The sequence below is a fragment of the Batrachochytrium dendrobatidis genome (assembly GCF_000203795.2).
Source record: "Batrachochytrium dendrobatidis JAM81 unplaced genomic scaffold BATDEscaffold_13, whole genome shotgun sequence".
NCBI classification, from domain to species: Eukaryota; Fungi; Chytridiomycota; class Chytridiomycetes; order Rhizophydiales; genus Batrachochytrium; species Batrachochytrium dendrobatidis.
Genome location: NW_006281111.1, coordinates 384,556 through 410,185, shown reverse-complemented (window position 1 = coordinate 410,185; position 25,630 = coordinate 384,556). Strand labels below are relative to the sequence as shown.

At 39.6% G+C, this 25,630-nt stretch overlaps 10 protein-coding genes across 10 annotated transcripts; 5 read left to right on the top strand and 5 right to left on the bottom strand.

The window, feature by feature from the left end:
* Positions 1 to 927: 927 nt before the first annotated feature.
* Positions 928 to 1,422, bottom strand: BATDEDRAFT_27430 (uncharacterized protein; the record flags this gene model as incomplete). The annotated part of the gene is made up of 3 exons (XM_006681616.1): positions 928 to 1,024; positions 1,057 to 1,186; positions 1,290 to 1,422. The coding sequence occupies 3 exons, from the start codon at positions 1,420 to 1,422 to the stop codon at positions 928 to 930; spliced, it is 360 nt and encodes a 119-aa protein (XP_006681679.1).
* A 611-nt stretch (positions 1,423 to 2,033) lies between these two features.
* Positions 2,034 to 2,511, bottom strand: BATDEDRAFT_91588 (uncharacterized protein; the record flags this gene model as incomplete). Its single annotated transcript, XM_006681709.1, has 3 exons — positions 2,034 to 2,090; positions 2,193 to 2,275; positions 2,406 to 2,511. The coding sequence occupies 3 exons, from the start codon at positions 2,509 to 2,511 to the stop codon at positions 2,034 to 2,036; spliced, it is 246 nt and encodes an 81-aa protein (XP_006681772.1).
* A 206-nt stretch (positions 2,512 to 2,717) lies between these two features.
* Positions 2,718 to 5,252, top strand: BATDEDRAFT_35932 (uncharacterized protein; the record flags this gene model as incomplete). Its single annotated transcript, XM_006681657.1, has 8 exons — positions 2,718 to 2,873; positions 3,105 to 3,205; positions 3,340 to 3,463; positions 3,557 to 3,686; positions 3,781 to 4,249; positions 4,365 to 4,589; positions 4,673 to 4,849; positions 4,936 to 5,252. The coding sequence occupies exons 1-8, from the start codon at positions 2,728 to 2,730 to the stop codon at positions 5,250 to 5,252; spliced, it is 1,689 nt and encodes a 562-aa protein (XP_006681720.1). The 5' UTR covers positions 2,718 to 2,727.
* A 1,700-nt stretch (positions 5,253 to 6,952) lies between these two features.
* Positions 6,953 to 7,996, top strand: BATDEDRAFT_30659 (uncharacterized protein; the record flags this gene model as incomplete). The annotated part of the gene is made up of 2 exons (XM_006681642.1): positions 6,953 to 6,998; positions 7,137 to 7,996. The coding sequence occupies 2 exons, from the start codon at positions 6,953 to 6,955 to the stop codon at positions 7,994 to 7,996; spliced, it is 906 nt and encodes a 301-aa protein (XP_006681705.1).
* A 766-nt stretch (positions 7,997 to 8,762) lies between these two features.
* On the top strand, positions 8,763 to 10,451 carry BATDEDRAFT_91497 (uncharacterized protein; the record flags this gene model as incomplete). Its single annotated transcript, XM_006681764.1, has 1 exon — positions 8,763 to 10,451. The coding sequence occupies one exon, from the start codon at positions 8,763 to 8,765 to the stop codon at positions 10,449 to 10,451; it is 1,689 nt and encodes a 562-aa protein (XP_006681827.1).
* A 623-nt stretch (positions 10,452 to 11,074) lies between these two features.
* On the top strand, positions 11,075 to 12,551 carry BATDEDRAFT_91398 (DNA-directed RNA polymerase I subunit RPA43; the record flags this gene model as incomplete). The annotated part of the gene is made up of 4 exons (XM_006681763.1): positions 11,075 to 11,373; positions 11,502 to 11,653; positions 11,815 to 12,016; positions 12,119 to 12,551. 4 exons carry the CDS (start codon positions 11,075 to 11,077, stop codon positions 12,549 to 12,551), a joined length of 1,086 nt encoding a protein of 361 aa, XP_006681826.1.
* A 347-nt stretch (positions 12,552 to 12,898) lies between these two features.
* BATDEDRAFT_91397 (uncharacterized protein) lies at positions 12,899 to 16,657 on the bottom strand. Its single transcript, XM_006681708.1, has 19 exons — positions 16,504 to 16,657; positions 16,322 to 16,425; positions 16,199 to 16,246; positions 16,008 to 16,077; positions 15,791 to 15,927; positions 15,653 to 15,724; positions 15,358 to 15,551; positions 15,162 to 15,268; positions 15,059 to 15,090; positions 14,883 to 14,967; positions 14,514 to 14,595; positions 14,374 to 14,438; positions 14,010 to 14,288; positions 13,831 to 13,914; positions 13,677 to 13,746; positions 13,568 to 13,597; positions 13,424 to 13,452; positions 13,155 to 13,354; positions 12,899 to 13,078 (listed from the first exon to the last, which is right to left on the bottom strand). The coding sequence occupies exons 1-19, from the start codon at positions 16,604 to 16,606 to the stop codon at positions 12,947 to 12,949; spliced, it is 1,923 nt and encodes a 640-aa protein (XP_006681771.1). The 5' UTR covers positions 16,607 to 16,657; the 3' UTR covers positions 12,899 to 12,946.
* A 166-nt stretch (positions 16,658 to 16,823) lies between these two features.
* On the bottom strand, positions 16,824 to 17,783 carry BATDEDRAFT_30657 (uncharacterized protein; the record flags this gene model as incomplete). Its single annotated transcript, XM_006681641.1, has 8 exons — positions 16,824 to 16,859; positions 16,944 to 17,072; positions 17,141 to 17,266; positions 17,389 to 17,420; position 17,497; position 17,529; positions 17,598 to 17,642; positions 17,713 to 17,783. The coding sequence occupies 8 exons, from the start codon at positions 17,781 to 17,783 to the stop codon at positions 16,824 to 16,826; spliced, it is 441 nt and encodes a 146-aa protein (XP_006681704.1).
* A 1,039-nt stretch (positions 17,784 to 18,822) lies between these two features.
* On the bottom strand, positions 18,823 to 21,740 carry BATDEDRAFT_91587 (uncharacterized protein; the record flags this gene model as incomplete). The annotated part of the gene is made up of 14 exons (XM_006681707.1): positions 18,823 to 19,095; positions 19,190 to 19,251; positions 19,377 to 19,582; positions 19,659 to 19,773; positions 19,847 to 19,990; positions 20,062 to 20,100; positions 20,169 to 20,274; positions 20,361 to 20,498; positions 20,583 to 20,770; positions 20,853 to 20,922; positions 21,031 to 21,147; positions 21,257 to 21,418; positions 21,524 to 21,612; positions 21,695 to 21,740. The coding sequence occupies 14 exons, from the start codon at positions 21,738 to 21,740 to the stop codon at positions 18,823 to 18,825; spliced, it is 1,755 nt and encodes a 584-aa protein (XP_006681770.1).
* Positions 21,741 to 23,265: 1,525 nt separating this feature from the next.
* Positions 23,266 to 25,610, top strand: BATDEDRAFT_37382 (uncharacterized protein). Its single transcript, XM_006681680.1, has 8 exons — positions 23,266 to 23,883; positions 24,038 to 24,118; positions 24,198 to 24,222; positions 24,348 to 24,461; positions 24,558 to 24,692; positions 24,835 to 25,271; positions 25,395 to 25,430; positions 25,528 to 25,610. Exons 1-8 carry the CDS (start codon positions 23,305 to 23,307, stop codon positions 25,570 to 25,572), a joined length of 1,452 nt encoding a protein of 483 aa, XP_006681743.1. The 5' UTR covers positions 23,266 to 23,304; the 3' UTR covers positions 25,573 to 25,610.
* The last annotated feature ends 20 nt before the right edge of the window (positions 25,611 to 25,630 follow it).

Below are 25,630 nucleotides of genomic sequence, written 5' to 3'. Positions count from 1 at the left end.
GTTGTATCTGGAAGAATGACAATGTTTATTCGAGTCGGTTTGTAGTAGGAAAACATCGAATATTTGGCCATTGTTTACTCCAAAGCAAAATACACTGCAAGATAAATACAAGAGTTCTATTCTGAGAATACGACGGTAAATAAAACAGCTGAAGTAACTAGTATTTTGAAGTCGTGAACTGTCTTGATAGTACAACTCACCATTTCTGGCAGGGTAATAGCATACAAGGGAAATCATTCCATAAAGAAAATACCATCCAATACAGAGTTACAGGACAGGTAGTGTATACAAGGTACAACAATACCAGTTTTCTTGACCGATACTCAGTGGTAACCTGATAAAAAGGTGTCAAGTCATGGCTTTCCAATGACAACACTGTACGAGTGTAGATTTTAAAAGACTTTGTGGATGGTCTTCAATTTGATTAGTGAGTGATATCTTGAATTGATTCGTTTCTTTTTCCGAGAAAACAGTACATGAATACTGAAGCAACAAAAAGGCAGCAGCACAACTTTTGGATGAATATTATCAAATCAACACTCAAGCCATACCAACCCAGAGAGCCAAGTCGCAGTGGCAGGATGAAAACAAATGGGGTCTCCTGGACATCATTCAGAAGCAAGAAATCTCGTTTATTCTCAGCTTGCCACTGCGATTTAGTTCTTTAAACTGGTAGGACTGGAGTGTTAATTTGGTAGCCTTCGTTTAAAAGTTGTGATGCCGCCTTTGTTGTTTTTGAGGAAAGAAAAAAGAAACGAATCAATTCAAGATATCACTCACTAATCAAATTGAAGACCATCCACAAAGTCTTTTAAAATCTACACTCGTACAGTGTTGTCTGTCATTGGAAAGCCATGACTTGACACCTTTTTATCAGGTTACCACTGAGTATCGGTCAAGAAAACTGGTATTGTTGTACCTTGTATATTACCAGGGCATATCTAACACTACTCTCCACTCTAATGCAATAGATGCAGAATCTGTCAACTCATCATTTATACGGATTGTGATGACTATAGTGCAGCTTTTGAAATTGAAAAGATGTCAGTAACAAACCTGGTGACATTGGCTGAAACTGGATCAAACATTGCTGTTCCAATAGATGCATGATATCTTTCCAAGGGTGTGTTTGGAGTAGTAGCACTTGGGTTGCCAATCGATTGATGCAGCCAATATAACTGATTTACTTTGTATATGCATCTGTGATAATTCAGTGTATGATATATCCAGTACAACTTGATCAACTATTCGATCTTTATGAGCTCACTGGCGTCGTAATGATCATTTACATTCGATTTTCACCAGTTTATAGCACTTGTCAGATCCATTCGAGTTCAAACAACTGAGCATGTATGGACTTTTTGACCATGTCGTGGACGATCCTACTGCAAACGTATTGATCAAGCCGAGGTAGTCATACATGTGATTTACAGTCGTAGTCACGTAGAATAGAACACTATATCTTGCAGCGATTGCCTATTTTGCTTTAGAACAATGTTCAATTATTGGATGTACTTTTCTACTACAAATGGATTGCATTGCTTCAACTAACAATGTCAGCTGTTTGTCAGTGTCAGTTGTTTTGTGGAATGGAGTGCTATTTAGAATAACATGCATGTTTGAAAAGTCTTGGAATATTACAGCCTTTACAACTTCCTTGATCAGTATCCAAAACAAGATATACATTGATGGCGATGATTACAGATGATTTTTGATTTATTTCATCTCGCTATTCTCATTACTTTTGTGATAATTGCGAGGGACTCAAAACTGGCCAGTAAATGAACACCAATAGTTTGATGAGTGACAGTTTACTGACTCACTTATCTAGTGATCCATTGTGCGTGAATACAGCGGTGAATTAAACCAGTGTATTGAGCGTGGTGGAAGGTTCAGTTTGAATGGGCACGGGAAACAGATGCTCAATACACTATCTTGTCAAAATTTGCTATAACAAAAAGACTGGCGAGTTTCAAAACAGAGTAATTAGCTCTTGTATATTTTATTCAACTCATTGTAGAATCAAAAGATAGCTACGCTTGAGAAGGTTTGGCATCAACAACCGAGACAATTGGCTCGAGAGACGTTATCTGGCAATTTGATATAAAAATGTCAATTCTTGAATACAGTTGATAAAACAGCGTCAAATGGAAACAACATATTTTTTCAGCCATGCAGTATTCGGTATTTACCCTTGCTTCATAGGTTGTTAGTCCACGCTCTATTTTTTCTAGTCGCTCATCCAATGACCCAATCTTTTGTCGTGCATGTTGCTCTAGTTTCAAGAAAAACATATTGCAAATTTGTGTCAATAGTGCATATCATTTGTGTTTAACACCTGTCAGTAAATAAACTCTAGAGTGCTTTATTGCATCTCATTGAAACTATGTTAGCTATATGCCTACCAAACTTTTGTAAAAACTCGGTCATTTCAAGTATGCCATGAGAGACTCGACGTATAAAGTCGCGACTCTCCCAATCAGCCTTGACAACCTGAAGAATATCTTGCATTGTAAATACAGGCAGTTTAATTGGGTCAAATTCAAGTTTCGACTGAAATATAAACAGCCAAAATCTCAATAAAGTCGGCAATAGTTTCTTGAAAAGGACAAAGTTTGGTAACCGTCTTTGAAGCTGTTGAAATTTTGGGCAAAACATTCAAATTTTAGTCCCTTGCGTAAAATTTGACTACGCACCACTTGACCAGATCCTGAACAACTTTGCGCCATGGCATCTAATGTTACTGTCAGTATGGATGGATCTCCTATCAAAAAAACCATAATTAAAACCACTCCGTCCATGTCTCTCAAGTCAATTGTGGTGCAGTCTTGTGAAAAGCTCGGGCTTAAGAACCCCGACTTGTACATGCTCAAGTGAGTTCACCTTTGTTGGACAATTACCAATTGAAGCCCGTTTGTCTTGAGCCAATATCTTTTTATTCAATGCATGGGCTTTTTGAATAAAAAGATATTGGTTCTATGCTGTGGCATTTGTATCAAATATGCACCAGGGCTCAAGATATGGCGTGGATTCTGAGTTGCCAATGAAGCCTACTTGTAGTGTCTTATTAAACCCTATGGTATTATAAACTTTTGCACGACCAGAAATAAACGAGATACATTAGATTTATCACTGTCTGTTCGCTTCGCTAACCTTGCTCCAGGAGCAAAACTTACATTACACCAGCGCAGTTCGACTGATCGAGGTAAGCGTATTAGAACATGCCGGCTTGAACAGAATGATCGTTTTAAATTTGATGGAATACTGTTGCCATTTTTAATAGCATCTTTTTAATATTTATACTTGTTATATTTCCGGATTGTAATCGGATCAACTTAGCTTCTGGGTCTACGTTGGTTGATGTTGCGTTACAGTTTGAAAACGGATGTCGGATGATTGACAAGTTTGAGACATCTACCCGACTTTGGGATATTCTGCTGCATTTTGAAAAACGTCCAGATGGGTATAATCTTGCTGGCGACTTTATAATTTATTCAATTCCTTAGCGTTTATATAGCATTGGAACTGATTTTTTATTGAATGGTTTGGATTTTAGCATAGGAAACATCACCAGGCAAACAAGCATAACCATTCCAGTTAAGCAGGGGGGAAATTCACCTGGAAATGCTAAAATGCCTGAAACTCCAGTTTATATGTTGCCAATCTGTGTGTTTATGAACCAAGAAGTAAGCCAAAAACAATCATATTGCTCTCATGCAAGGTGGTGTCATCAAGCAAACTAGATTGACCAATTATATTTTGTTGTGGGCACTGATCTAGTACAATACAATTGCCAAACTTAAAACAACGAGTTTGAGTAATGCTGGATTAGAGAGTGGAAACGGAGTCATTCGTGTAATGTACCGACATATGCCTGAACCAATCGATGCGTATATGGCAGAGATCGAGGCAAAAGTAACGCCTACAGTTGTGGAAGAGGTTGAGCCAACAAAGACCATGTCTGCACCTATTGCCAAGCCTGTTGATGTTGCATCTCAACCACTTGCTCCTGTGACTGAATATTCCAAAACTGCAGTATGTTTACAAAAGCCTTTATCTGAACCACCTTTGGCCTCTGCCACAAATTCAAACCCGACCATAGCTCAGCCAACTCTTGTTCAATCCAAACATACTTTTCAGCCGCCTCAATCGCCACTTATTTCAACAAACTCTATCAAGGAAAGGCCCATCATTGAGCGAGATGTTCATATTTACTTGCCATATCCTGGCAATTTAGCACCTCTAAAAAGTGAGTTTAATCTAGTATTTTCAACAGAAAAAGATACTTGAGCCTTTATATCGCACTATTTTAACCAGGCTTTTTGTTGAAAAACACTGTATCTTGATCATGATATCCAATCTAGTTGAATTACCCAGCTCATTTTTTAGCCTCACACCAGCTGAGGTGAAAGCCATGATCTCCATTCAGCAGGCACGAAATAGACAAATTTCAGAGGCACCTCTGATGACCAGATCGATGCGAGAACGTGAAGAGGAAATTAAGCGTCAAAAGCATCCAAAGACGATGATCCGTGTTCGATTTTCTGACCAAACAACACTTCAAGCAACATTTTGGTCAGGCGATCTCAGTATGTATTAGGGGAAATTGAACCCGCTGTCATTGCTTGTGCTGGATGTTTAACCCTATATGTGTATGATATATGTTCAATAGTCTCTAGTGTATACGATACGGTCCAGACTCATCTATGCGAGCCAGAGAGACCATTTAAACTCTCCATAACCCCTCCGCAGAGGGTTTTGGCTAGAAATGAAACATTTTGGCAATCCCATCTTGCGCCTGCATCTATTGTGTATTTTTCATGGGCAGATGATCGAGCACCGGTTCCAGGTATGTATGCCGATTGCCAAGTGGAGCTGCAGCATGTTATTTAAATGTACTAAACTTGAGCAACTGACTATTTCATACTATACTAGGCCAAGTGGTGCTAAATCAAGCGACACTTGCATTGGCTAAGCCGTTTCCAATTCCAAGTGCGTGCTTTGAACTGAATGTGAGCGATAACTCTATGCAGGGTGCAATTTTAGCCAGTGAAGAAAATGACACGACTGTGGCAAGTCAAAGCAATGAGCTGATTGCTCAAGAAGCAGAAAGGGAGAGGGAGCGTGTTCGTAACGGCCTATTTGGAGGAAACCGTGACAATCCTGTCAATAAGGATGCGAATGCAGATGGAACTGATTCACAGCTTCGGTCATCTACAGGAAAAGTTCCAAAGTGGTTTCGGCGGATGTAATATGCATGAGACCAATGTGATGATAAATGAATTATAAAATTGATTTCTAATACAAACCATTACTACAAGTATGTATCTGCTGTCGAATAGACTGGTTAGTACAAATTTGTAGCTGCATTCACGCAATAGAATTTGTATTCATCTTGCAGTACTGCTTGATAAAATAATGGGTAAATAATCATGCCTCTACTACAAATCGATTGCCTCTTGAATCGACATTCCAATTCTTTTTTTCAATCATTGTACAATGCACACAAGTATAGTTTTGAACTAAAATGATTTTTTTCAAGCCCGCTTTTTCTCCTTTTTTGGCATACTCATGCATTATACGATCACCAGATTCGCACTTTGATCCAGATATTGGACTTTTGTCAACCAAACTCCCGTATTCAAAAACCAGGTAGGTTTTAGTTCAAAAAAACAATGATTGCATGAATACAACCATCTATGCCAATCACCAGGAGAATGGCCAGAGTTCAACAAACAATATTGGCTGGTAGATTTAGCGGAATCGTCCCACGAGACTAGCTGTTTGTCATGGATTTCGACACCCTTATTTAGTGTTACGTGAATACGGCTGTAACGGTAAGCAATGGTCTAGACTAAAAGATTGAAATCAGTCAAAGCAGTTGTGCCGTCATAGCAAGCGTACAATAAATTCAAAAATCCATGACCAAGACTTGACTTTATTGCAATTGCTGGAAGTCATGAACTCTAATCATGATCACCATCATGATAGCTCTACACCTAACCAGAATACCTATTCGCCATATCAAGGCCAGTCTAGCAACTACAACAACATCACTCTTCATGGCCATAAACTAACGTTTGCATCCACCCAGTCCACTTCTGCATCACTTTATATCCTACAGAGTGATTCTCATCAAGCTCATAATACTACAGAGACTGCCTATTTGAAGCTTTCTGAACTGGATGCTTTATTTGACTTGCCTCATGGTCATGTTCAGACATGTATTCGATCGTCACTTCACCCGTCTTATTCACCCCTGTACGAAGCAGGTTCAGGCGATATTCTGCTACAGCCCTATGCATTTGAACAACTGGCACCACTCATTAATGGCCATGGTGCAGTGTTCTCTTGTCTTGCTGGTATTACGCCAGAATCAGTTCTTGCTGGCCAGACTACCTCTGCGTTGGCTTCACGAATACATCAATACAATACTCAGATTATCAATCAATCTGCTAAACCATATACAACACTGCTGAGTGTGCCCGTGTCCCAGTCACCAGTGTCGATTGTCATTGTGGATCCATCTCGACCTGTACACCAGCAGCCACTACCTCTGTCTTCATCTGGGGTGGCTCCTATGGCAATGTCGCCTTCTCGTAAGCGTACTGTTGATGAGGCTTTGGTGGGCATGGCTTCAGGAGGTATTGCCCATGCCATGGATGGCCGAAACAATGTCTCGGATTCAAGGATGAGTATGGATGCTGACCACCACTGCTATCCTTCTGGTGGAACCAATGGAGGTGGAGATGCTGAACTACAAAGTCGTCGGCCAGAGGACGAGATGCTGACTCCGATTGATGGATCTCCCATAGACCCAGTCACTTCCAACGATCTTACCACCAGTGAAAGCGGAGGTAGACTTCAACAATCCTCACGTACCCGCAAGCGGTTGTCAATTGACACAACCCTGCATGAGCGGAATGAGGGCGATGCCAATATCACCGAGGCCATGCGGATCAAGCAACAGCAGCAGGCTATTATCGATGCTCGAAAAAGTAGGTAGCCTTTTGTATGGATGCATGTAGTGGTTTTAATTAGGTATAACCCACCTGCCTATTTAACCTACTGCCGCCTAGAATTCTTGGGTCGATCTAACTCGTTGGTGTGTTGAATTCATGTGAATATTTTATTAGAAAACCAGCCATCAACATCTCGTGCAAATGGCAGGGGCCGTCAATCTGGCTTAACATCCATTCGATCTGATGTGTCGTCTTGGGCTTCGCTGTCCTCGTCTGTAGACCATTTGATTTCTCCATATGGCGAATTCCCTAATCGAGAGCTGCCACTTCCACGCGGTTTCAATGAACATCCCCGAACAGCTCATCCTCTCTCTACTGGCACATCTCGACACTTTCCTCCAGTGGCATCACATACAAAACCACCTGCGAATAGTAGTATATCTGTGCCATCTTCATTAGCGATACCTAGTTTTAATCCAGCAACAGCCCCAGTCACAAGTACTGTATCTGCCTCACATCCATCCCAGTATGCATCTCAGCAACAATCAACGCCTTTAACAAACAAACCTCATCTTCATTCAGGGCCTTTGTCCACATTACCTCTGTCCATATCACGATCAGCTTTTACTAGTATTTTTGAGTCTGTGTATGATCAACATGAAAACCAAGCACGGTTACAAGCGACGCTTAAAGAACAGATTCGCAAATCAGCTACTCTGTTGCAAACGTTGCAAACCTCTGGTCAGATGATTGAGGGTCTTGTTCGTGGGCATTTTAGAGAGATGCAGTGCAAGTATGGTGAAAAGTTTGGAGCTGCATTGACGGACCTCAATCGTCGATTGGCTGCTGTTGAGGAAAAGGTGGGATTGGGGTCTATAAATGGATCTGATGCGTTTACTGCTGGTGGTGCATTGAAGTCTGCTCGCCCATACGCTGGAGGATCCAATGGCACATCGGGAGATAATGAGCATGCACTTATTTTGTCTGCTATTTTAACCAGATTAGATACACTCGAGAAACGCACTCTTGATTAAGATTTTAAAAATGCATTTTGCTTTTGTTGGATTGAGAAAGCGGAATGTAAATGAAGGTTTATTTTTGGATCAAAATCAAGAGTTTTATTTTTGGAGGCAGCAATTCATTGATGTTCTAGAGAACTGCGACAAGTTTTTATTCCATTGGTTATTTTATCATTATATCTACAGCTGTATGTGTATAAAATAAACGAGTTGAACAGAGAACAGTCATACCCAATATTTAGATTGAAATGGATGTATTAATTGAATTGAGCATGTGTAAACTGTCATTGAACCAGTAAATTAGTATTTTTTACATGTAAATATTCATAAATCAGAAACACTTGATTTGGGAGGTGAAATCTGAACACAAGCCGAGATGTATGCAACTGTTAATTTGATTTGAAGCAAATCAAAACCAATGATTGACAAGTGGATTACAGTGAATTGAATCCAACTGTTATAGCAGAATTTGTATTTATAAAATCATTAGTCTTGCGTTGCAGACTGGAAAATCAACCCGAGAGTCAATGGACAAAGTTTAAAGAATTAAACTTTAGCGAGTCGAACATGATTTAACAAATGGTTAGATTGAATTCATTCTCTAGGGAATCTGACAAGATTCGATCAGTAGAAAAGCATTGACCAACAGTCTATGAATGCCAGTATGTAATGGATACAACAGTCCATGTGATTAGAAAGTGGAAACAAAACAATAGAAATTGCTTGTTATCGACCTTTAGTTGCAAACCTATTATTGGGACTATTGACTACTCAGACAGTCATGAATCCTGCTAGAAAGCGACAGCTACCTACCTTGCTCAGCGAAGCTACAGGCACTCCACGTCGCTCTAAACGGATCGCATCTCAGACTGGATTCAGAGAAGTTTCACCCAGCACTACAGTTGCTGACAAGGACTCGCTGTTTGCTGACGACGACCATGACCAGCTATTGACTATAGGGACTGGAAAGCACTTCCTGTCAAAACCACATCTCATACATCGTAGGCCTGCTGCTGCATTATTGCCCAACGAAGTGTTATCATTGATATTTCGATGCCTTGCCAGCTCATGGATATTCAGACCTATTCCAAAGTCACCTCTGTCAGCTCGCATCGAGCTTCTGCAATGTGCACTGGTTTGCAGGAATTGGTCGTCTGTTGCCCTGCAGACCATGCATCAGGCTCACTACATCTCCAAGGTTATTCCTCGCATTGAGATGCCTCAACTGACACAGGCTCTTGCTAACCATACCAGCGAATGGAGTTATGTTTGCATGATGGCTCTGGTGTGTCTTCATCGCCCAGAATGGAACATGGGTGCTCCTCGCTTGTTTTATATCGATCGATCTCGGCTACTGCAAACTATATTTCCTGGCCAACATTATACCCAAACCAGCAGAAGCTCTTTATCTTCATTCAGCTCATCTGCAGAGGCTCTGGCTTCTTCTGTTAATACCACTAAATTACTCGACAGTCAAGACCTCCCAGAACACGATGAAGCAAGGCTTGTCAAACTATTTGCTCTGCGTCATCCTAACCCTGCAGATCCTGCCTGGTCTACCATTGTTGCTTGCTCAATGGACGTGCAGGATACATTTATTGAGTTGGCCACTGGAAAACCTTGTAATTCATTTGAAACCACCACTATTGACAGTGATGACGTTGTCGATACTCAGTTGGCTCAAGTCAATGCTCAGCCTGATGCGTGCTTTCATCGGTCAGCAATTGAAGACTCTCATCAGCATACTATGGCTTTGAATTCATTCAAGCTTGACGAATATTTTAAAGTAACTCGCAAACCTAATGTAAATGGCTTAGATCGACTATTGGCATCACAGGTATCTGCAACCATTGCCGACATTAGTATGTTGGCTCCACCCTTCAATATTCACACTCCTGGACCTGTCGTTCCTGGTTCCCCCAGTACTGGATCTCATTCTGCTCATCATTCGTCCATTGTACCATATTCCTCCCATCCAGACAAGTCCGTGTTGGCCAATACACATTTTAAAAAGTCACATACGTTTCCGACCGACGCTGTGGAAAATGTGACTCTTACCGAGTTTTCAGGCAAACTTATCCCCAACCAATACCACATCCCTATGATGATGCGCTACTCTGAGCGCATGGATATTGGCTGCTTCTTTGTATTCATCAATCTGGGTGCAAACCGTGGCTCTATTTTGCTTCGTGCTAAACCTGTTGGCTTACTTTCCGATGCAACACCATTTGGAAATGGTAGTCTAGTACTTTGGGATGATCGCGCATATGGGTGTTGCTCAAGATGTCGACGACGCCTTTTACGTGTGCAAGTCTGCGCTGATTGCCGTATCGCTCAGTTTTGTTCTAGAGCATGCCAAAAGCACGATTGGGACAGTGGACATCGCACTATTTGTCGCACTTTAGGCTTACAATATGCCATCTCTCCTGCTGACTTGATCATGGATCCTAGAAATGAGCCCCAGATCTGATACTTTTTGATCACTCCATTGCTCAAGTCTTCAAATCTTGGCAACAAATATGAACAACTAGATTCTCAATTCTACTCTCCTTGTACACGTCTTTAATATACTGCAATACCTTTTTATAGTCATGAGATTGTAGGTCTGTGTATTCAAGACATGTTTATATACTGCCAGATCACAATGAATTTAAAATTATAATAAGTCTTTTTGTCGTATTTCAACTTGAGCCATACTATTAATTTGAATATTGATGATATGCATTCTGACAAAAAGAGTTGCTTGATCAATATCTGTAAAGTAGAACAGCTGGATCATCAATACGCAGATTGTTCAAATATTGCAATAAATGTCAAATTGTGAGTATTCATTTCAGATTGAACCGACGCATATGCTTATATCCGATAAAAATTAAAACACTCTTCAGTTCATCTAATAATGTCCAAAAAGATTTTGCGATTGGCTGTAAAATCTATCTAGAAAATCACCAATTCAGAATTTTTTTCCTTTGAATAAATTAACCAAAATATTGGTCGAGTTGTTCCTGCAAAAAACAAACTGCTACTGCAAATCACTTTACACATAGGCATACATTCCCACTCAGTCAATACATGCCAATTGATTCCAAAAGCATGGTTCAAAAGTCTTTGAAACACATGGAAAAAGTCGGTGCTCTATCCGCCGAAACAAAAAAAGGCAGTTTAGATGCACATACAGAGTCCAAACCCTCGGCATCAGAAGCAGTACAATCGGCATTCGACTCACTAATGCATTCAGCTGCCATACATACTATCACTAAGGAACAGTCAACACCATTTTTGGAATCTCCGTTTGTTCAGATTCAAGCCCAAGTCAGAATTTGCATATCACCATCATTTATTACTACACCGCTGGAAGGTGTCAAAAACTATCTCAATACTTTTATTATGCGGTAAGTACAAGATGGTCAATATTCATTGAAATGTAGATTGAATCTATATTTTTAGTTGGCTAACCAACTATCCGTAATAACTCTTATTCGTTCATTGATTACTGATCCATGTTTTTTTTCGAAAACAGTTATATTGCTGAGCTAGATGGAGTTGTATTGGCCTATGAGAATGTAAAACTTGTTACTAAAAACGGTCATATTATGAACGAAAGCCCATTTATATTCTTCAACGCTCAAGCCAAATTCACATTGTTTTCTCCCAAAGTTGGATCGATACTTTGTATGTACATTTAATTTTGAAACTATTGAATGGATCTATTTACAACTAGTGCTTTCAATATCAATTGAATGATGTATAAAGCACACGGCTGTTTGAATCTTAATGTTTTGTTTTTGAATATTGATTTTTAAATTGGCTGTTTGCTGAACACTTTATTGTAGATGGTGTTGTCAACAAAGTTTCGCCAGATCACATCGGCTTGCTTGTGTACGGTGTATTCAATACATCCATTCCTTCAAGCCATATTTGCAACAAAAAGTTTAGCTGGGACGCTGAAGGTTATGCATGGAAATTTGAATCTGCGATTGATCACTCCACAATGTTCATTGCTACCAACTCGATCATCAAATTTTCCGTAGACAGGTATGTTTCTTTAAAGTACACCACATTTTGCCTTGCATTGAATGTTTAAATCTGTAGAGTAAATTGACTAAATTTTATTACTCACATGGTTGTTATGACTAGTCTAATTACTGCCAATAAAATGCTTGCCATCTCTGGATCTTTGACTAGTCATCCGACGGATACCGGCGTGATTGATTCGACTGGCCTGCCTATGCCTACTGTACTTCAACCCGTCGAATTTGGAAATGACATGACTGGTGTCGAAACTGTTCAACCTACGCACTTTGTATTCAATGATGAAGTGGATGAGCCGGTTGAAGAATGTATCAAAGACCATGATACACCTACTCACCATGAAATAGACACTAAGGAACAAAGTATCGATATATCAGTTCAGCCTGCCAAACCCAAAACAATCAAATCTTCAAGCTCAAAAAGAAAGCGTGACAATAAGCTAGAATCTACGTTGTCGACCACACCGAAAAAAAAGAGCAAGAATACGAATGTAGCTCACACTTCTGATGATAAACTGCTTAATTCTGCTGCTGGATAAGCATACCGTGATGGCCACTACATTTAAACCAGTGTAAAAAACAAGTAGAACGAGGCCAGTGACACAATAGTATATTTGGTTTTGTTTTACAAACAATTTGATACGACTCATTTTTCAAATAAACTAAATTTTAAGCTATTAATCTATCAAAATGCAAGATCTATTCTGTTGGAATATAATCTATAGAGCGTTGGCAAACTTTGAATCTGTCCAGTCAGCCGCCCACTAGGGAATAAACACAATCGATGCTTATATGGTGGTAGATGGACACCGTGTACAAATCTAATATAAGCCAACAAAAAACAGTTCGTTTCTAGCCAACACACCACTCAAGCAAATAATGATTTGGATGCTGTCAACTTGGTTTAATTGATTTCAAGTAACTGTACTCATAATTAAGCAAGCTCAGGAATACCATAGTAAAGCTTCAAAGAGTCTGGATTGGATAAAGAGCTGCTGGGAACAACCGTCTCACCAGAAAGAATGCGCTTGACAGCAACCTCGACCTTTTTCCCAGTCAAAGTATACTAGATAGCATCCAAATTAAAGATATAGTGAATCTACATAATAGTCAAATTAAATATAAAGCTAAACTGTACTTACAGGAATCTCTTTGATTGGAAGAATGAATGCAGGAACATGACGAGGAGAAAGCAAGGTACGAATCTGAGCTTTAATCCTGGTGACCAAGTCCTCATTAAATTCTTTTCCAGGCGCCATTAAGCAAAAAAGAACAACACGCTCGTCGTCACCTCGCTTTTGTCCAACAGCCAAACTGTCGGCAACCTCGGGATACGATTCCACTTGATAAAAAATCAAAATAAGATACTAGACAAACCAATTTGTACAAAACGCCAAAATAACAGTCTTACTAATATTGTACAAATCGGCGCTTCCAAACCTATAGTACAGTCAAGTGGAGTAATACATCATGCAATTTGGCAATTAAAATCACATGCAATATATCCTGCCAACAAACCTTTGGCTTGAATAGATCAAACAAATCAAATGCTTACCGTACACCGTTAGGGTTAAGAGTACCGTCACTGTCGAATGAAAAATTAAGAATACAAGCACAGGTGTAAATAAACATAGGCAGCTCAACCATCAAAAAAGTACAAATACCTGCGGCCCAGCATAACGACTCCTCCAGTAACAGAGTTGACAATCAAAAAATCACCATGATACCAAACACCTAAATTAAGCATGGTAGCATTAGTCTGGCGCAAGCAATGCATTCCATATATATGATTCAATAACCAACGACTGAACCCCGTACCTGGAAGTTTGTTAAAATAGGCATTTCTGTATTTTTGACCATCCTCGTCATTCCAAAAGAAAGCGGGCATAGCAGGGAATGGTTCTAGTAAAAGTTACATTCAACCAATCAATTGAAATAAATGCGTTTATAAATTTATAACAAAAAAGCTGTCTAGGTTTTTAGCGAGATCTACTTACTAGTGCATACAAGATCTCCAGGTTCATCGAACACTGCTTTGCAGTTTTCGTCCCAAGCCTCAATAGCCATGCCTAGGCAACGACATTGTATTTCGCTGCGGTATACTGGTCCGGCACAGTTGTGACCAGCAAACAGAGAAACAATATCGGTTCCGCCAGTGATGGATCCAAGAAGAACATTCTTGCTGATGGACGAATAAACAAATTCGTAACCTTCTGGAGAAAGTGGAGAGCCTGTAGAGTAAATTGAATGCAGAGTAGAAAGACTATGCTTTTCGGCTGTGAAATAACCAAAACACAATACTGTTAAACTAGCTGCAGCGCGTAATGAAATGTGTGCACAAATGAATATTGATACAAGTACCTGGCTTGAAACCATTCTCTTGCAAACTCTGAATGTACTTGGCTGAAGTACCAAAAATGGTGATGCTGTTTAAATTCAAAAACAAAAATGTTAAATTAAGAAATCCCAATAATAGAAATAGAAGCTCAAAAACAACACACCCCAGCTTGTCTATCAAATCCCACAAATGAGCAGGAGAAGGCTTAAATGGGCTTCCGTCATACAAAACAATAGTAGCGCCAGCTGAAATAGCATATCAATTAGTAACAGTGTGCAAGTAAAAATAACAGTCAACCCATGGCACACCTGCAAGTCCGCTATACAGTTTACAATCTCAAAAATATTAGTTTATAATACTAAAGCATACAATCCAGGCCAAAAACATTTTGCCATAATCTCAATTTAAAGATATCAACACACCTAATAAGCCAATTCCACATCATCCATCCAGTCTAGATTGTCAAGTGGAAGCGTGAGTCAAACATAAAATTAGTCTCAAGCACGGGAATCGTTTAAATAAATCATCAAACTTGCCGTAGTGTAATAAAAGAAAATATCCTTGGGCCCCATTGATCCGTGAATAACATGCTCTTTAAGATGCTGAATCAAAGTACCCTATGTATTTAGTTGAAAATGGATCAGATTATGTGCAAATGACACGAGTGCGTAGGGAACGCAAGAATCTAATTGATTGTTCAAGACATACCCCATGAGAATGAACAATGCATTTTGGTTTTCCTAAAATACAATATCAAACATTCAATAAGAACTGTCATAAAAAGTAGAATTTAATGGAAATGAATACGCACCAGTAGTTCCAGAGCTAAACAAGATAACCAATGGATGATGAGAAGGAAGCTGCTCAAACTGATGCTTGGTAGTGGTCGCGCTTGATAAAAAGGTTTCCAACGACACTCTACAATGTAATGAATGAGCCAAGCCTTGTTAATATCATAATATGCAAAAGTAAGAACCACCCATTGGCTGAAACAATCAAAACCATACCCATTCCGAACGGTACTAAGATTGGTGGGATGGGATGGAACAAAAGGAATCACTACAACTTTTTCGACAGACAAAAGACCCTCTGCCGCCTCGCGCAGTTTTCCTATGTGGTCGTGCACTTTACCGTTGTAGTACACAGCATTGGCAGATATAAGGATTTTGGGCTGGATTTGTAAAAAGCGATCAAGAACTCCCTACGTATAGATCAAAGAATATCAATAAAAAGCAACATGGTCGATCTGATTCAAAATAACATTAATATACGCAGACTCAAGCTAGAGCTTTAGATACATACAACAACTCCAAAATCAGGCGATGCAGATGACCAAACTGCACCGATACTTGCAGAAGCAAGCATAAATGTAGCCTATAATAATACGCATTAGTAAGTCGCTCAAACTATAACAAGCATCTACATTAAATCACCACATACCGCCTCAGTACAGTTAGGAACATATGCGGCAACACGATCTCCAGCACCAACACCATGACTGCGAAGAGCGCTAGCATATCGAGCGACATCCGCGTTGAGTTTTTCAAATGAAGTGATGTTACCAACACCTTGCTCACCTAACTCGTTGTATATTGATGTCAATGATAGTAACAAACTAGTCTGGAAAAGGGGTGAATAGGTATAAACGAATCCGAACCTGCAGCAATAATGGCAGCTCCAGTGTCCGTACGACGCAAAGCATTCTCGGCATAATTAAACCGGGCGCCCTAATATTGTGTAGAAAAATTAAAAAGAGATTCTAGTCAACCACCAGAGCAACAAGCCATCCATACTACATTTGGACAAATGGTGGATAAAGATGCCAGCAGCAATCATGGATTTGCCTACCTTGAACCATTTTGGAATTTTGTCCATGGTGACTGATTTATCATATACCTAAAATGCAGATCAACCGCTATTGGTTAATACACCAGTTACTTGGTATCAGAATGGTGGACAGATTAACTGTACCTCGGTATATGGAGTAGATGATTTGATTTCGCAAAACTCCCAAATATCTGACCAAAAGTCATCAAGCTGCCCAACAGAATACTTGCGCAGTTCTTCATACGACTCTGAATGTAAGATTCATAGCCAAACGGTCAGCACTCAATCGCAGACTTTGAACCATAGATCATCCATGCACACTCAACTCAAACCAAGGCCATGTTTCTTGTTCACAAAGTCCCGGAATTTGATCATATTGGACTTTTCTGGGTGGGGAGGAGTCCAGAGCAGATGATTATTGGCTGACATGCTGAATAATTCCAGTAAAGTGTTTGACTAGTTGGCAAGACTGCTTTAAACTACAGCTAATGACAGAATGGGAAAACTCGGTCAAACAGCGCCAATCCGCACTTGACATCACGAGATCAGCTGCAAAGCTTCCAAGCTTTTGGCAATCTCATCACAGTTCAAGTGCACATCAGATGGAATGTTCAAAGTATTTCCTGTTCAACTCGCTTTTATTGAATTACATTTCACCACACTCGCTAACAATTACTGGCATCTAAATTCATACATCCAAAACTCAGTTGGCATGATTGAGCTTTAAAAAGCAATACGGATCGTGTCTGCATACAGTAAAACCTACTCTTGGTTTGTTATTAGCACCCGTTGGTACGTTTTCAATCTTGCGAAGTACTAAAAGTCCATCAATCACTCTACCAAACACAACATGCTTTCCATCGAGAAAATCGCATTTTGCGCAAGTTATGAAAAACTGGTAATAGTAACACATGTAAGTGACCAGCATGTGTCCAAAACCACATTTAAATCTCTAAATGGTACCTGTGATCCATTTGTATTTGGTCCGCTGTTTGCCATTGAAAGCAATCCAGCTGAGCTGTGTTTAAGCTGAAAATTTTCGTCCGGGAATTTGTCGCCGTAGATACTCGTGGCTCCAGTGCCGTCACCCTAGTACAACCCAGCAAGCCAGACATTTCAATTTAAAAATCATGGGTATGCATGGTTTAAGTTGAAGTGATTAGTCAAGTATAATCCTGCCTTTTAAATGAATCAAACCCCACGATCATTACCTTGAGAAAATCTCCTCCTTGAATCATAAAATCTTGAAAATATGCAAGATTAACTCAATCCCAGTACAACAAGTATCCATTGACACACTTAAAACTAATTGAACAAACCCTTGATTACACTAAAAATGGAATTAGTGAACACTGCAATTCAAGACTTTATTCAAACGATCTCCATGCTAAATAGCTACAGCTTGGAATGTACGACTTACCGATGGAACTGGCAATTTTTGAATCCTTGAGGGATATCTTTGATTCTATTCGAGTCGTCTATCATTCAGCCAACAATCACAGTACACCAACACGAATACTCGAGTAAACACATACCTATACTCTCCAGTGCATAACTGCCGGAAATTCTCTGCAGTCTTTGGAACGACATCTTTGAAAAGCTCCATTGTGATTCGTCCAGCTAGTACATTAAACCCAGTTTTACATCAACAAGGTACTAGATTGGTTATTTAAAAATATTACACTGCATAAAAAGCATATTCTGACAAAACTACCTGGCTGGCCACCTGCATCATACAGCAATTGTAAATATATTCCATAATTGGTTTAATACAACATTATAGTGTGGAAAGTTTTTAGTATACTAGTCGTGAAAACAGGATATGAATAGATCTGCGATTGGAATCAAAAGTTGTTGAATTCAAGTCTGGCACTATTATGAATAGTCGTGCAGCTGAGCTCGAGACTTCCATAAGCCTACCATTTCAAGACTCAACTTACCAATGGAAATATTCATAAACACCTACCAAATATTCATATCAACAAAAACTCAATCAGAAAATAGACTGTACAACTATTCAACTCTACAACAGCAAGCTAAACAGACACCATCCGACTTATGGATCAATTAAGCCAGTAAAATTTAGCAATCTAATGGGTAGCAGCCAGTGTAGGGAATCCATGAATCTCTATCGAATTACAATTCCCATGCCAATCAACAGAACCAAAAGGCTTACAATCGGATTCTCTTCTTCTCCCATCTTCAATACTTGGATTCAAACTAGCCTTGAAAGTCAAGCCAACTTTAATCAAAACTTTTCAATTGGAGTTTCCGGCTAAAATCATGTATTTTTGCCCAAATCACTTGGAGGTTTGGGCAATCCTAGAATCAACCATTTGCACATTTGCCATCATCTGTTTAGTCAAAATCAGCTGGTAATGGATTGAAAAGGGTAACAGATACAAGAAGGATCAATTACTGATCAATTATTTGATGATGGATAAAGAAACACCATGTGCTGTAAGTCTCGATTCAAACCCATTATATCAGACACAATTTTTTAAAGTTTGCATGGTATCAAGAATTGTATTTTTACACAATAAATCAAGGTCCATGATTTGGTTATGGATAAATCCAACCTAACAAAGCATATTAGAAAGTAGCCTTTTGATTTACGCTTAAACATCAATTTGGGGTTTCCCATTTTATTGGTTTGATGAAATGGCAGTATCAGATTTATCATTTTGCATAGCACCTTTATGGAGGCTTGGATCCTTGTGATCAGCAGCGCTAATAGAAGTTTTTGAAAGAATGGGGAGCTCAGGGCTTTCAGGTGTCAAATCTTCAAGAACGTGTGCCTTGATTGCCAAGGCAGGAGAGGATTGCTGGCTATCAACCTCAAGAAGTTGATAGCCCTCCTCCGTGTCTTCCCCCTTTACTTCTAGGGATAAACCAGAAGCCGTTGCAGTGTTTGGAATCTAAAATGTTGAATCAACTTACAAATCAGAGCGCGAAAACTGGAGTTTATGGATTCAGGACATGATGGCAAACTCGAATGAATGCAAAACTTACCCAATCTTTACGCTTTTGTGAGTACCAAGCAGAAAATGTTCCGAGAAGCTGATTTGCAGAGGCTATATGTTCATCCGATAGGAAGCATTGTTTTTGAGACAAGCAGAGCAGTCAGACTTGACGGCTGATGAATACATTTCAAATGTATTTATTTCATGAAATAAAGGCATATTGAGCTGCACTATACCTTGTATATTTTGTTGTTGCGCAGGATCCGACATGATAGTAACCGCATCCGTGACTGATGAAGTCACAGTTCCTGAAGCTGTTGAAATGGCCTTTGCCAGATTGTTTTGCACAGGAGAAATTGTTCGAGAAAATTCAGATAGCTTTGCAGAAAAATGAGTTGATATTTCACCAAGGGCAGAATATCCATGGAATGGGTGACCAGGACTAGCCCATTAAACCGTGTTAGTAAACTAATACCAAAAAATCACAGCTCAATAATATAATAAAACAATGACGGTACTTGATCATTTGAAGCGCGTCCTTGTCTACAACACTCATCCATGTATGGTAGCTATCTGAAGCTTCCCATGCTTTGATGAATGGCATGTGATACTCTGAAACATAGTCAAGTTTTTCTGTATATCGATGGCACGAATATTGTTAATTTACCGAGTAACTACACTTGGCAGCGCAATATTGAATACTTACTTGCTCCAGGTTCCAAGGTCGATGGCAATGTATCATGATTATACTTTACTGAAGCAAGCATTTGTGTAAGGTAAACTTCAAACCTTGACCTGATATCTTCGTCACTTCCCTCAAACTCAATTTGCTGATTCATAGTCATGTCATCTAGATCATCCATGTTAAAAAAATTGGAGCCTTTTAAAACCCATAACAATAAAATGAGTTGAAAATATTACCTTCGGCAGTCCATGTTGCAAGCAATGGTTTTAATAGCTCTGGTAACATGCATATTTCATGTAAATCGGGGTGTCAAAACAATACATCAACAGATCAGACCAGCAACTAGGTGCAATACTATACTTGCCATCCATAAATTTGCGATCGGCAGCAGTTAAGCTGACTAGCTGCGCCATTTGTGGATTGGGGAATTCAAGATTTCCGCTGTCGGCCTGTTAATAAAATCAGTCGACACAAGAGTATAAGCTACTCTAAATGACACCCAGGCGCATTACAATCAATACCAAACTTTACTCACATAAGCCACTGCGTCCAGACTGCATCCGCGATGGTGAGTGAATATCGAATTGCTTGTCCCGACAAGAAAAGATTTGGTTTCTGGCGACATGATTAAATCAATCTGTTGAAGTGGAATGTAAGGCTGAAAGAAGGAGTTCTAAAATTCAAGAATTCAGTATGGTAAAATTACATTACACAAATTAATCATGATACTACACAAACTTGGACTATATCAACACACTTTGCCAAATATTTTGAGTGGATGTCCAAGCTGAATCATTTTTGCTTTGTGTGCCTCAGAATGATACTGCCTGAGAAGATCCATGGATCTTGTAGAAGACAAAAGAGTAGATCTTCTATGTGGCCTTATTTTAATATCAACGTTGTCTAATTCTGGAGAGCCTACATCCTCCAAATGCCTCAAAAGCTCTATATTAATATACAAACAAGTGTTACCACAGTAAATCAATGACCGACCAGCATAAAAACATAAAATGATGAATATCCTAACCTGGAAAAAGTGAAATCAATCCATACTGGTATGCCGACAATCGCTCCACTTTTTGTCCAAAAACCAAAATCTAAAATTGCAAAACAGGCTAGATTAAAAAGACATCAATTACAACTACAACCATTTTCAAAGGTGCAGCATGTGTATCTACCCTTTTTCTCAACAACAGTAATTTTACAAGCTGCAAAGTTTTATGTCGAAATTTAAATAAAAGCTCTCGCAAAGAAATTCCAGAATACAGAGTGTTGTCTGCAAAGGGCATTTTGACAGAAGTGTCCAAATTTTCGTATAATGTCTTGATAATTTATAATTGATGCATAGCACAAAATAAATCAGTTGGTATATTTGTAAAGTAAAAACATCCGGCATGCTTATTGATTGCATTGATATAGTTAGATACTTACGTCCAGAATTTCGATTTTTGTAAAATCTCGCTGTGCGAAAAAAGCCTGTGTTACAAGTCCCAACTTGCTGCGTATGGAACCAAGGATTGGCTGGGTAGCAATTATAACAACGGCCTTTTGAACTTTGGTTCGTGTAACATCAGCCGTTTTATTGACTAAATCCTATTCAATATGCAAGGTTAAAATGCAGAACGTGGGTTCACTTTGTATTAAGATCGAGGAGTTGCGCAAATATTACATTCAAATTATTGATTCAAACAAAACTACCTCGGCATTAATTTGACGAAAGCAAGCCAAGCCAAACAAGGTTGACTGAGGGTATTTTTTCCAGGCAGGAACCGGAGGGAGGTGAAAATCTATCAAGCTTCTAGGTTAGATACTGGTTGGTAAAATTGGGTATGCAAATTGTTGAACCCATTAAATTATGTTTCAGCTTACAAATAAACTCTTCTTCGGAAGCATGTGCACCATCTGGTAGACACATAAAGGGCTAAAATAGGGTTGATTAACATTAGCATGTGTCCAAATTCAGTACAGAGTTATTATGCAAATAAAAAAATCGCGAGTATAAATGATTTACAGCAGTATTCACGCAAGACACCAAGGATGTCAAAATACATGATAAATAGTCAGTCTCATGCAATGATGGGTGCCAGTTTTCAGCATACTTGCTGAACAGCATTGTGTCTTTTGAATTCTTTAGCTTACTGGTTTTTGTAGTCATTTTTGTATAAAAACTGAATGGATGGCTACAACTCTGTTCCAGCCAATCCCATTTATCCAATCTTCAACTCCCCAAATAGAATATTAAATATTGGATGATTGACATGTATAGTTGCATTCTTGAGACGTGCAACATTTGGTTTTTTGAACTAAAACGCAACGTATCTGCGAGTTTTAGGGTGAAACGAGTTTGGACAAAGTTTGACAATATCAAAACATTCCAACCAATATCTAGATTGCAATGGATAAATATGATTTCAAACTTGGTGGTTGTACAGTGTATGACTATGCAAAAAAGGAAAAGGGGATGATTGCAGTTCAAACTATAGTTTGTATAATATGATGGGCGCTGTGTAAAAGAGTTGAGAGTGCCAATTAAAATCAATATCTAATAGCAAGACACAACAAATATTTAAGCATTGTCTATTCCAAAGCAAAATAATGAGTCTGCAAGATGAATACAGAAAAGGGATTCGTTGTACGTGGATACGACAGTAATTCAAAAGCCATTAAAGTTGTGAATCCAAACTCACCATAAACGACCATTCTTCGGGCAATTCTATGGCGATTTTTGTGTCAGTCGAATCAGTGACCCTCCTCAAGTGAGCCACATTTGGGAATGGCGGATGGACATACTCTACTATAGGGCCATTCCTTTAATGTACGCAATTTAGTGAATGAAGTTTGAAAATGAATATTATTGGCACATTACTGTATAGAGAACGATCATACCTATGATGAAACGCCACGCACATAACTATAGTCATATTGGAAATAATATATCAATAGCAAGGTTTAAAGTATGATATCAGTCCAGAAGGATTCAATGATCAGAACAGAGCCAATCCAAATAGTATAATCTAGTGAAACCGCGGCTTTTGGGTGAGAACATGTCAAGACAACAGGCCTTACCATGCAGAATGACCCTTTGGCCATCTAAATTGTCCGAGGGCAGTGAAGTAGATATGGAGTTGGTACGAGAGCGATGAATGGAAGAGCATTCATCGATTACATTTCCAAATTCATGCTCACTTGCGACAGCCTTATCGATAGAAGTCAAAAAGTCGGTAGCTGGTTGAGATGGAATCTTGTCAGATAAAGGCTCGACATGGAGCAGTGCGATGTGGGATGACTCCGTAGCAGGAGAGATGGGCTCGGTGGGTTCCATGATACTGAATCTACCCAATAGCAGCAGTTTGCAACTATTCTATGCGATAAGCACTGAAGCAAGCCACAGACTCGATAATAAGCAGGTTGAGCCGAGGTCAAAAGTTGTAAAACTTCAACTTGAAAGACCGCCCAAAGAAAACCAGCACATTGCCAGGATGGACAGCAACGAGACCGACACTCCATTGACGATTCTTGCCAGGCTGTCTTCGGGTCAAAAGGTTCCAGTCACTATTCTGGATCCTGCAAACACTACTGTGCTAGACCTCAAGGAACTGGTTGCTGCTGCCATCTCTACTTCGCCCGGCTCCATTCGTCTGGTGCTGCGAGGCCGTATTCTTAAAGGCGATGAACTGCCAATCTCCAACTATGCTGTTGCTGACAAGGATGTGGTTCATGTTGCTCGCACTGACCCCAGTACCGCCAATTCAGTTGCTCCGCAACCAAGAGCTACTACTGCCAGTCTGGCCGGATCTGGCTTGTCTGAAACTCAAACTGCTTTCCACTATCGTACTACCCAACCACAATCTTCAACTACATCCAATACCACTCCATCCCCCGGAATTACTGGCTCTGCACTGGCTGCTGGACTGTCCTCTCAATCAGCTGCAAATGGCTTCGGAGGTGATGAGATGGCTTCCCTCATGAGCAATCCCATGATTCAAACTATATTCGAAAATCCCGAATTCCTTCAGCTTATGCTACAATCCGACCCTCGGATGCGTGCGATGATGGAGGTGAAATGGTTGCTCTTAGAATATGCTATCCATATTGAAAAACTAGATATCGTTCATATCAGGCTATAAATCCGCTTTCCTCTTGGAATGTGTCAAATTGTACCCTGTGTATTTAGCTATATTGCTTACTGACTCGACTGTCTTGCCTCTACAGGAAAATCCCGAGATACGTGCTGCCTTGTCTGATCCTTCTGTTTTGCGTGAAATTAGTCGTGGCATGCAAAATCCCAGATTGGTAAGCTATAGCTTTATCCCTGCCAGGTGGCTTTTGGTTACCAGGTAGGCTAATCTGATTAATTTTGGTATGTTAAAAGATGCAAGAAATGATGCGCAATCAAGGTATGTTTTAAATGCTGTACCCAGATTCTCGAAAATGTGCATATTCTATTTTACTACTGGTTTTGTCAAGACCTGATCATGGCAATCTCATATTACCCAACATTGCAATGCATTACATGTTTTAGATCGGGCACTGTCTAATATCGAGGCTATTCCTGGCGGTTTCAACCATTTAAGCTCCATGTATCGCCAAATGAATGGTCCTTTGAATGCTGGCCGCACTCCAGACCCTAGTACCGGTAAGTACTTGTGTGCCAGCTAAATACTAGCCATTTGATCTAGGCGGATTTTTGAATAACTTATGAAACGTATCCACATCCTTTTATGATAACAAGATGAAGCCAACAGACAGATGGCAAATCTTTTGGGGGCGACATCTCCTTCAAATGCATCTGGTCCCAATTCGCAAGCTCTTCCAAATCCTTGGGATATTCGTCCAGGAAATGTAGGCACTCAGCGTCCTGTATCTCGTAAGTGATTTTGGAGCTATTTTTGATCAGTTTTCGTATACTGTATGGTTTTCCAACTCTAGTGCTTAAAGATACATGGAATTGCCAAACATATGGTTTAACATATGATTGTATTGAAAATCTGACATATTTTGTAAACCAGTACCCACATCTACTACATTGACAAATATGCTTGGCACATTTGGAGCACCTAGCTCTGTAAATCGTAACGCAGCATCTACAAATACAGAAGCTCGACACTTTCCATTTATGCCCTTTCCGTCTTTACCTGGTAATTTAGGAAATAGTTCTACTCGGACACCTGGCTCTGACACTATACAACCTCATCTACAAATGCTTCAACAAATGGCTCAAATGAACCAAAGCCCTCGCGCTTCATTCCCAAACCAATTTGATGTAATGCCACCAGCTCTTTCCAACTCCAACTCACCCATGAACCCATTTCTCGAGCTATTCGGTGCGCCATCGCTTTCGCCTTCACAGCTTGCTCAGCCATCAGGAGATCCAGCAGCAGCACAACCAGCTATTGAGGAACAATATAGAGAACAACTCGCTAGTCTAAGAGATATGGGGTTTGTGGTGAGTTTGGAAATACTTGTATCATGATATAATTGATAGACTGCGAGCTGTATACTTTAATTTACGATGGGTTTTGCATTGCTAACTCGGTATTATTTTCAACCTGATCGTGGACCACACTAGGATGAAGAAAAGAATAAGCGCGCAATTTTGGCAGCAGTAAGCTAATACTAATGTCTGGTGTATCATGCATCAATGACCTGTAAAACGCGGCAATGATGCTTGCTAACTTGATAATAATATTGAATTATGATAGGGTGGCAATACAGACGCAGCGGTCTCGTATCTATTGGATATGTGAAATTTCTTAATAAAAATTGCTTACTCTATTTCAAATCCAAGACTAAAGCTTGCAGTAG

What these genes read in the sequence shown, in the direction of transcription:
- BATDEDRAFT_91397 (XM_006681708.1), bottom strand. Translation starts at nt 16,606, where the DNA reads ATGTCAGCCAATAATCATCTGCTCTGGACTCCTCCCCACCCAGAAAAG. An exon ending in GAAACATGGCCTTGGTTTGA is followed by an intron (nt 16,426 to 16,503) that starts GTTGAGTGTGCA and finishes TCTTACATTCAG; the next exon opens with AGTCGTATGAAGAACTGCGC. An exon ending in AAATTCCAAAATGGTTCAAG is followed by an intron (nt 16,078 to 16,198) that starts GTAGGCAAATCC and finishes ACACAATATTAG; the next exon opens with GGCGCCCGGTTTAATTATGC.
- BATDEDRAFT_37382 (XM_006681680.1), top strand. Translation starts at nt 23,305, where the DNA reads ATGGACAGCAACGAGACCGACACTCCATTGACGATTCTTGCCAGGCTG. An exon ending in GCATGCAAAATCCCAGATTG is followed by an intron (nt 24,119 to 24,197) that starts GTAAGCTATAGC and finishes GTATGTTAAAAG; the next exon opens with ATGCAAGAAATGATGCGCAA. An exon ending in AGAAATGATGCGCAATCAAG is followed by an intron (nt 24,223 to 24,347) that starts GTATGTTTTAAA and finishes TACATGTTTTAG; the next exon opens with ATCGGGCACTGTCTAATATC.